The sequence below is a fragment of the Sander lucioperca genome, chromosome 18, assembly GCF_008315115.2.
Source record: "Sander lucioperca isolate FBNREF2018 chromosome 18, SLUC_FBN_1.2, whole genome shotgun sequence".
Taxonomy (NCBI): Eukaryota; Metazoa; Chordata; class Actinopteri; order Perciformes; family Percidae; genus Sander; species Sander lucioperca.
The window spans coordinates 10435887-10445842 of record NC_050190.1 but is presented as its reverse complement, the minus strand read 5'-3'; the positions used below and the strand labels follow the sequence as shown (position 1 = coordinate 10445842).

The 9956-nt window shown below is 38.2% G+C and overlaps 1 protein-coding gene across 2 annotated transcripts; it reads right to left on the bottom strand.

The window, feature by feature from the left end:
* Positions 1-852: 852 nt before the first annotated feature.
* ctsl.1 (cathepsin L.1) lies at positions 853-3763 on the bottom strand. 2 transcript variants are annotated; one of them, XM_031281411.2, is made up of 9 exons: positions 3619-3763; positions 3206-3310; positions 2814-2956; positions 2439-2636; positions 2156-2347; positions 1705-1870; positions 1477-1582; positions 1064-1167; positions 853-912 (listed from the first exon to the last, which is right to left on the bottom strand). In XM_031281411.2, the coding sequence occupies exons 2-8, from the start codon at positions 3303-3305 to the stop codon at positions 1068-1070; spliced, it is 1005 nt and encodes a 334-aa protein (XP_031137271.1). In that variant the 5' UTR covers positions 3306-3310; positions 3619-3763; the 3' UTR covers positions 853-912; positions 1064-1067. The 2 variants fall into 2 exon arrangements, with proteins under 2 accessions (XP_031137271.1, XP_031137282.1); XM_031281422.2 differs by having other exon boundaries at positions 3206-3306; positions 3619-3722.
* Between the last annotated feature and the right edge of the window lie 6193 nt (positions 3764-9956).

Here is a 9956-nt window from a genome sequence, read left to right as displayed (position 1 = left end):
AAAGTCTGCTGTAATGTCTGGAACGACCCATTTTGCTGAGTATTTCAGTGTGAAATGCACTATAACCAGCATGCACAATATTTGCTTCCTTCCATCCTTAAATATGTGCCATAATTGACACCTGTTTCTTCACAGAATCAATCACCTCACTAATTGAACACAACACTGCTATTATTTTGAACATGCCCCTTTCAATTACAGATTCAATTACACAGAATGAGCAGCATGCATGTCATGACTGTTGGGTCTGTTGGTTTTCTATGACTCTACAACACTTACTAGTAAATTATTTGCCATGTAGAAATATGAAAAAAATTGATTTATGAGGTTAGTGATGTTGGACTGCTATTATTTTGAACACACCTGTATATAGCTCAATGTATTTAGAAGAGATCTGGATATTGGGCCACTGCAGATTAGCATTATCATGACCATCACAGCCATTTTCCAAAATGTAGTTACTTGCATAGGACACTTTGGCAGTAGATGCTAGATCGGATCTGCTAGACGTGTCTTTAAGCTTCCTCCTCTGGAGACCATGAATGTCTGTACACAACTTTATGGCAATCCATCCAATAGTTACTGAGATTTCAGTCTGGACCAAAGTGGTGGATTGAACTTTAGACGGACATTGCCTTCTCTAGAGCTACACAATGCACATCAACACAGTCCCAGTAATATAATAGTGGACAATGAAAAGCAACAAAATCATAAACACATAAAAGTTTTTTTTTTTTTTTTATCTCTCAATGTAAAACATTTTATTTCTTTATTTACAATCTTCATAAAAATGTTGTTCTATGAAAAGTGCAGACAACAACAACAAAAGAACATCTTGTTCCACGTTATTTCTTTATAAAATTAAAGTAAATTATGCCACTTTTCTCCTCCTCCGTGAGGAAGGTCCTGGACCTAAAATCCAATAAATAAGAATAGCAATCAGTTAACAGACAATAAACTGCACACACACATTCTTTCAGGTACATCTGTGCAGACACCTAGAAGTTTAACTTGTTTAAATAGAATTTTGGATTGGTCAGAAGGGATGGAAGTTTCCTCTCACCTGCTCAGACCAGGGGGTAGCTGGCTGCAGTAGCAATGCCACACTGGTTGTTTTTGTCCCTGGTCATCATGATGTATCCCTTGTCTCCCCATTCTAGACCCCAGCTACAGAAACACACACATTACCAACAATATTCAACTGCTCTGTGTAAACAATCCTAATCACAATATTAGTAACAGCATGTAGCGACATAATGATCTGCATTCTGATAGAGGAAAAATAATAGCAGCAATTCATAGTAATGGGGTAGTTTAGGATGTTGACAACATCCTGAGTGAGTTTCACTTCATTTAGGCAGCTATAAATAAGACACATTGCTGCTGCTGTCTGTGACAACAGCAACTTTCTGTCTCCAGTGTTAGCAGAAGAGCAGTTGATCATTTAAAATATTAGCAACAGATTTGGGTGGTCACCTGTTCTTGACCAGCCAGTAGTCATGTCCGTTGTCACTGCCGTAACCTACAGCCAATACACCATGGTCCAACTCTGAGCTGCTGCACTCTGGCTCATCATACACTCCTACAAACACACAAACACAGATTAGACATATTGAAAGGTTAGAAAAAGATGATGATATCCTATTTCTTCTTGCGTGATAAGAACATTTTCTGGCAGGCGGGACAGTGTTTAAAACTGTTTACCTGATTGGTACAGCTGGAAGGACACATGAGAAGCATCAATGGCCACAGACACAGGTCCGACGGTGGCCACAGCCTGCTTTAGGTCACCTTCATTGCCTTGTTCCACATCAACATAGCCTGTGCATGTGGCACCAATAGTGTCAGGTTTGTAACGGCACTGACCATCCTAATCAAGAGAAAATATTTTACTATCACCAACATTTTTACCATATTTTTACATACAACACATTATGAAAGTGGTCATTAGGTGTACATCAGAGAACCAGATTTTCTACATACATTCTACATACTCAAAAGTCAGTTTCAAGGTTTTGGACCACTTTTTCCACAAGATGGCAGTATTGTACATCTCTTACATGGAGAGACATCATGTTTACGTAACACTGTCAGAATGAGTTGTTGGAGTTGCATCTCCAACTCTGCTTTATCAACCAAACTGCTTTCTGTTTACCTCAGCCTCATAAGGGTAGGAGTCCTCAGTGTCTATCCCTCCGTTGGCTTGGATGTACTGGAAGGCGTTGTCCATCAGGCCTCCCATGCAACCCATGTTGCCATAGTCGCTGGAGCAGTCAACCAGCTGCTGCTCACTCAGAGACACCAGCTTCCCTGTCTTCCTGAAGGTCTGACCCTCCAGAGAGCCAGTCTAAAAAAGATATGAGTTAAATTGAAACCAGATGTTGTGTAAAGTCTCTGCATTACTAAAAGAAAGGACAACAATTTATTGTAGTACATACTGTGCTGAAGGCCCAGCAGGAGCCACACTGCTTTTGATCCTTGACATCAGTGACGTATCCCTTGTCCCTCCAGTCAACACTGTTGGGCAGATCAGCTACTTCAGATAGCCGTAGGAAAGAAGAGCCGTGGCGAGGCAGAGAAGCGTTGAAGGAGCCGAGGCAGCCCTGGGAAATCAGGCGTTTGTACTCCTCATTTGCCTGGTTAAAAGGGACAAAAGTGTCACGTAATTGTTTTTTTTTAATCCTAAATGTCTTTCACTGTATTCTCACGAGCTGATTGCAACCAAATAAGAATGATTGACATTAGTCACACATGGCACACATGGTGAAAGTTAAAAGCTACATGATGGCAGAAACCACATTTTCTGTGCATACCATGTCAGCAAAGTAGGTCATGCCGAGGTGGTAGGACTTGAAACCCTGATCGGCTAAGATGTTGTGCACCAGCACCAGTCTGCGGTTGCTGAGCCAGATTTCCCTGCGGTGAGCCTCCTCTGCCGGAGAGTTGTAGGACCTTCCTGCCAATCAGAGAAGGAAATCGTCTGAGATAAATTATGCTTTTATTAGCTGACAAATAAAATGTGAGCTTCTAAGCATGTAGGCAGATTACAAATCCCTTTACGTTAGACCTTTAGCTGTGTTGTGTGTAAACACGCACACTCCAATGTAAGCTTCACTGGCAGTATTTCCACAGAAAGCAGAACAAGATCTATTCTATTTGATGACAGACCACAATATAAGAATACAGTCTGATAAGATTGTCTCACCAAACTTGAGTTTCCAGGCGTGGAACTCCAGGTCTTCCAGAGAGATGCTGGCACAGCTGGCCACGGCCAGAGCAGCAGCAGCAACCAGCAACAGTTTCATCCTGACTGACACACAAGCATAGAACGCACAGAGATCCCTTGTGACTTGCAGGAAACCACACAGGTTGAACTCTTTCACTTCAGCTTTGCCTCAAAAAACGTTTTCTGCCGTGACGTTGGACGTCACATGCACGCTACCACTGTTTCAGCTTTATTTCCCGGTAGCTTTGAATGTCATCTTTCATCTCTCATTCCATTTCTTTCTTATCTTGATGAGTCTCTGTTTGTTCTTTGCATTCACGCACCTGCAGTACAGGAAATGTGTGCTTGTCTGTCTGTTCGTGTGTATTGTTATGTCTCTTGTAGCTGCTTACCTTTCTCTATGTCGGTGTGTGTGGTGAAGTTTGAGGTATATCCACCTGTATCTGATGCAGGGCTATGTTAGAGAGATGTTCTTATATAGCTGACTACAGTTATGACTTGCAGTGTGTCCAGTCAGGTGGTTGTCAGCCGCTCATAATGTGGGGGAGAAAAGGAAGAGGGAGTCAATCATTGAAATAGGCAATGGGCAAGTTATGCATTATAAGAAGCATGATGGTATTCTTGTGGGAAACATATACATCAGGGTCATGAATTACTCTTCAAAAGAATTTCCTGTGAGCACATGAGCAGTTTTAACAGTTTGTTGTTTATGAATTATGCAGTTACATAATGAAGAAACACAGCCTGTCTGTGTGATGCCTTCATGTGAAAAAACACTTTTGGAATTTTTTGGAGTTTTTTCTGCAGTGCTTTCTGATTCCAGTCACATAGTGATAGGGAATCCTCTGAAAAAACAAAAGTAAAACAGACATACAATAACATCATGCATATGCTAATGTGTTCCGTCACCTACCTGTTTTAGTTGAAACCTTACCAACTAAATTCTGCCACGCTGGAAAATGTGTTAGTAGCTAATGGAGGCGTTCTTATTTCCCCGATACTGTATGTAGGTGGTACTTTAGTTAACATCCACTAAGTTTGTTTGAGTGATTTACATGATTGATCAGGTTTTATTTGAAGTTGTGTCACCCCATAATTTCCATTTCAAAAAACAACACCCCCCCATCCCCCCCCACCCCCCCGCCCCCCCCACACACACACACACACACACACACACACACACTGGATTGACGGATTTTTTCCTTCTCTAGTTAATTAGAGACACAAACAATTTCAACAAACCTTGTCAAAATGCACACATTCCCACAAATATACAGAGCTTTGACAACTGCCTCAAACCGAAATGTTTTTCGGAGATGGAGGTCTTGAAATACTCTGAACACAGACAAATACACTCACCGGCCATTTCATTAGATACACTTGTGCAATCTAATATGATCCAATACAGCAGCTCATGAATTCTACTTTTACGAAGCTTATATTTTTCAGTTTTTGCTGTCACTGTCAGAAATGTATTAGTTATGTTTATATTTGAGGTCGTAGTGAGTGGTGATGTTGAACTGAAGTTCAGTATATTGAAAGGTGTTTTTAATATTTTGCCCCTCTCATGTTTGTAAATGGGGTGGACAAAATATTGGGAACATCTCTCAAAATGATGCAGTCCAATTCAACACCACTGCAAACTACAACCTCAATAATAAGCGTGCAGTTAAATGAATACCTCTCTGACAGTGTCAATCAACACATGAACATTATTATCTTTGTAAAGGCAGAATTTATGCCAGAGCTGTTGTATTGGACCACATCAGATCGTACAAGTGCACCTAATGAAGTGATACATATACACACATTATTGATAAATTAAACTCTTTTCTACATTTGATATTGTTTGATTTATGATTCACAAGTGTTTCCAGTTACAGTTGTTCAAGACTTCCTTTCTGTTCCCACACACACATCCTGTTTTCAACTTGCCAGTAAGGTTCAATTTGCTCAGCAAATTTTACCTATCCGTCATTGTCAGGAACATGAATGGAAGTATTATTTAGCAGTCAAACACACAAAGGGAAACTTAATAACAAAGAATAAGGCAAGCTTGGACTTTTAAAGTCTTTTTACATATTGTACATCCAATATATGTATGCAAATGTTTCCATTGTAGTTCACTGCATTTACTGCTGTTGGAGTCTCTCTCTGCACCCGCCCTCCTGCTTGACTGTTGTCTCTCTTCTTGTCTGTCCATCTGTCACAAGGCTTTTAGGTCATGACAATTACTTAAGACCATAAAGACACTGTGAAGTGAGGAAAAACTCAGAGCTAAGCTAAAAGTTTACAGATGTCATTGAACTCTATCAGCTTGTCTCATGTTTCTGCCTGTTAGTGCCCAGTTTCTTAGATTTACAGGATAAGCAGTTGTTTTTGCACATGCTTGGGTTCATTCTTATAAAAACAGTGCAAATACAGTTTGCCATCTTATAACACTGGCACATAATGGAAAAGAACAAGAGCTGCTGCTTTTAATATATTACAGCAGTTTGGATTTATTTTAGTGCTATAGCTTTAAAAGACATAAGAAAAAGCAAGAAAAAGCTAAAATGCCAGAAAGACCAACAGGTTCTCAGAACGGGTTGGAAAGACTTAGAACAGTGGACCAGCAGTGGAAGAAGTACTCAGATAATTTACTTAATACCAAAATATAAAAATACTCCATTGCAAGTAAGAGTCCACATTCAAAATCCAAGTATCATCCGCAAATTGTATTTCAAGTATCAAAAGTTAGAGGACTGACAAATACTGAAACTAAATGATTCTGTTTTTCTCAACCACATGAACTCAATGTGTGTGATGCTTTGTAATATATAGATGTGTGCCATAACTGGCAACACAGTTAAAAAGGTTGGAAAATGTTGGCCTACAGTATGAAGAGAGCAGCTAAGCCAAGTGCAACTTTACACAAGCATAAAGTTTGTGATGTACCTTGCGTACTATAAAGCATTTACAGCAACAGTCAAGTGACAAGAACGGGTCATGAGTCAGCACAATACTGTACAAATACAATAGGAAAACTGTCTGAGTTCATAGATCAAGGTTTGTGTGTGCTTGTGCATGGCCTTGAGAAAGAGCTTGAGGTAAAGCATGTAAGCAGAGGTGGGCAGTATTTCAATTAAATGTATTTAAAATACATATTTAATTTCTTTTGAGTATTTTGGAGTTTGTATTTTGCTGGTCAGACAAAAAGATGTAATTTGTTACAAAATGCTTTATGAGCTTGTATTTGTCTATTTAAAATACTTAAAATGCATTATTTAATATGTCATTTTATTTTTCAAATAAGACACATTTTTTTTACAGAGGTTTTGTTGTAGTTCATCTTTCTCTTCTCTGTATTCTGTACTGTACCAACTCTGCTGTAATGGTACTGTTAGTGCTTTTTGCACTCGTTTAATTGGTTGCATGTAAAGTTGGAGATCTTAGAAATGTACCTATGTACCCAATGTTCATTGCTCTCGAAAAAGGTATCTGGTAAATGGCAGTCTTATTGTCATCTGAAAGAACTAGTGCATCACGTGGCCTAACTTTTCAGTTCCCCCAGTTGATTTTAATTGGCTGTTCACTCCATCAGCCAATGGTCGCTTTGGCTAACAGAAACCACCCAGTACCCCTATATTCCCAGCCTCCCACCTCCAAAATATCCTGATTGGCCACTTCAAATCTATGATGTGGGAAATTAACAGAGCTCATCTTTACAATATAGGGGGGTTAAAGGTAAAATTTGAGGCTACTTAATGTATACAAAGTAATAGTATCAAATCAAATCTATACAAAGTGCAAATACATAATGTACAAAGGGGTAATATAACTTTGTATATAATGTATTTATGTATTTTCAAATTACATAAATTACAAATATATTTAAATAGGCCTACATTTTCTCATACCAGTAATTTGTATTTTATTTTTTGCATTTGATGAACAAGTATTTGTAATTTGTAACAAGATACTTTTTGATGCATTTGTGCCCATGACACACTTAGATAAGAACATGTGTTTGCATGTGTAGGGGCTAATACATTGTTTGAATCTGCAAAGGCAAAACAGGAACTCACTAACTGCAAGAAAGAAAAGTTTTCTGTGATTTCCACCACCACTTCCACTTGCTTGTTGCATGTCATTGTGTTTGAGTTGTCTCCATCCTCCTTCAGCATGACAGTTATGTTATGGCTCTGGAAATGACACATCTGAACTGCAGGACAGAGATACACAGTTATGCAACGTGTCTGAAATTAAGGTGAATAAAACAAGCTTTTCTTCACTGCCTTATACAGGCAGTTAGCAGGTTGTCGGGTTGTAAAAAGATTAGACTCAATTTCACAGTAGGCTATTTATTGAAGATGGAATTTCAACATTGATTAAATAATTTAAAAGGCAAATATTCAATTTGGGTCAAATTCATTTCACATATGTACAATTTTAATATTTCTAAAACTGAATGTGAATCTGCATCCTGTATCATGTGACCGTCACAGGTGACTCACTGTATCTGAGGATGACAGTGTGTCATCTTTGGGTTTGTCTTACTGTAAAAGTGCATAAACATAGGCATGTTCTCAGGAAATGCTGGTTAATGTTGTGGATTGATAACGCTCACTTCCCTTTATTGAAGTCTACCCGGGTACAGTGCACGGGGAAATCAAAACCATAAATACTTTTGGTCAAAATCAAATTAAGCACACCGCACTCATGATTATAATTCTTACACAAACATTTTCCAGATTTGGCTCTGATGATATGTAACTACAAATTTTGTCAAAATTGAGTTAAGATCTGAATCTAATTATTTTTTTTATTTTTTTTTTTTTTGAATATTTTAGAAGTTGGAACCTGCAAATGTTTTTACATTAAAACAAACTGGAATTGTCAATTGATTTTCTGGCTATGAACTAATCGTTCTCTTCTTTTGTTTTATTTTTTATTTCAATTTCTCCAAGCATTTCCTGAAGACTATCCAAAGGCAGAGTGCCGTATATAAATTTTTTAGGCATTATGTGGGTTCTATGGCAATTAATTTTTTGGGTAAAATAATCAATCCAAAAGGGAATGAAATAAAAGCATTACAACCTTACAACCATCTGCAGTTTACCAGACAGAATACTTTTTCTTCAGTGCTACTTACTGCTGTCATCCTTTGTATGGCAGTATACCTTACCACACATTCAAGTGTTAAAAACTCCACATAATGTTTGTCAATTTTGTCACAACTAGTCATTGTGGAGTCCAGTCAGTTTTGAAAAAAACATCATTCATTTTGTAGCTGGCTTTTAGCAGTGTTAGAAACACACCAGCAGAGGGCAGAATTTGCTTAGGCTTGCTTATACAGTATGTCTGCTTCGTAAATACACTCAGCTCCCACACATTTCACTGTATGTCCATAATAACATGAGTCTACAGTAGTTATTCTGCTGCTTCATCTGACAATTCTGTATCAATCAGTTCATATCACTGTAATAGTCAGCATCCATAATGACTACTTTTATGTAACAGTGAGTTTCCCTACAAACAACCTGTTACAGTATGATGGTTAAAATGGCAATTATTAATGCTATGTAGAGTTTAGTGACCTCTAGGTAATATAATGTGACAATAACTGTGGGTGCATACTAACTATGGAGTAGATCCTGGAGGATCCTGTGTGAAAAGGAAACCCTCAGGCCCAGTGACAATACTAGTGTGAAAAGGCAGTAAGATGCTTGGCATGGGAAACTGAGAGGAACGCTATCCCCGGTAAACTCTTCTAATTTCATTACTCTACATGTATCCTCAGCTTAGAGCCAATAACATAGTTGGCTGCTCTCTAGTGGGGGGTCACACATAACAGCCGTTAGGCTAAATTGTGACAGTGGCCCAGACTGGCATACCTTAGCACATAATCTGATTATCGGATCAATAACAAGGCAACATTTGGTGCATAGCTGGGATGGCTGGCTTCTCCTCTGGTTACACATTGCTGGCATTCACCACTCGTTCCCACTTTATAGGTGACAAACTGTGAATGCGAGCCGGAATTTAAATGGAAGGCTTTTTAAATAGGACGAGTCGCAGAGCACAACCTTGATCACATCTGGCTGTACTACTGTCTCTAGGATTCACACAGCTACTAAAATATCAACACATTCTATATATCAGTGTGTAAAATCAGAAACCCATCTAAAAGCCTCCACCAAGCCTTCATTGTCTACCAAAGGGTGTTCTGCCCAATACTGAGACACATCTGTCCAGCTATACTTACAACATCATTTTAAATTAGTAGTAGCTCCGATAATATTACTTATAATGTCATGCAAGGTAAATATTTAGAAGATGTGGCACTTTACCATAACAATATTTATTGACATCACACTTTTCTTAAACACAAAAAATGAGAAATGCACACGCACAAAAAACTTGAATGACACAGAGAAATAAAGAACTAAAATGGAACACCATCATGAAATTGAAAGTTTTTTATTTAAATCTGTTCAGAGCAAACAAATAATTGTTGAACTGAACTCTTTATCGATATGTTTTTTTAAAGAAATTGCCTTCATTCGCCACAAAAAATTCCTTCATGGATATATATGAGAAAATCTACCAAAAGCACAAGGTATGGTCATCTCCATCGCCTCTCTCTTTAGAAAACACAATCAACTGAATCACAATAATTTTAGAACACTGGCCTAACCAAACATTTTAGAAATGCACATAAACACCAATAAATAGAAACACTTTATTT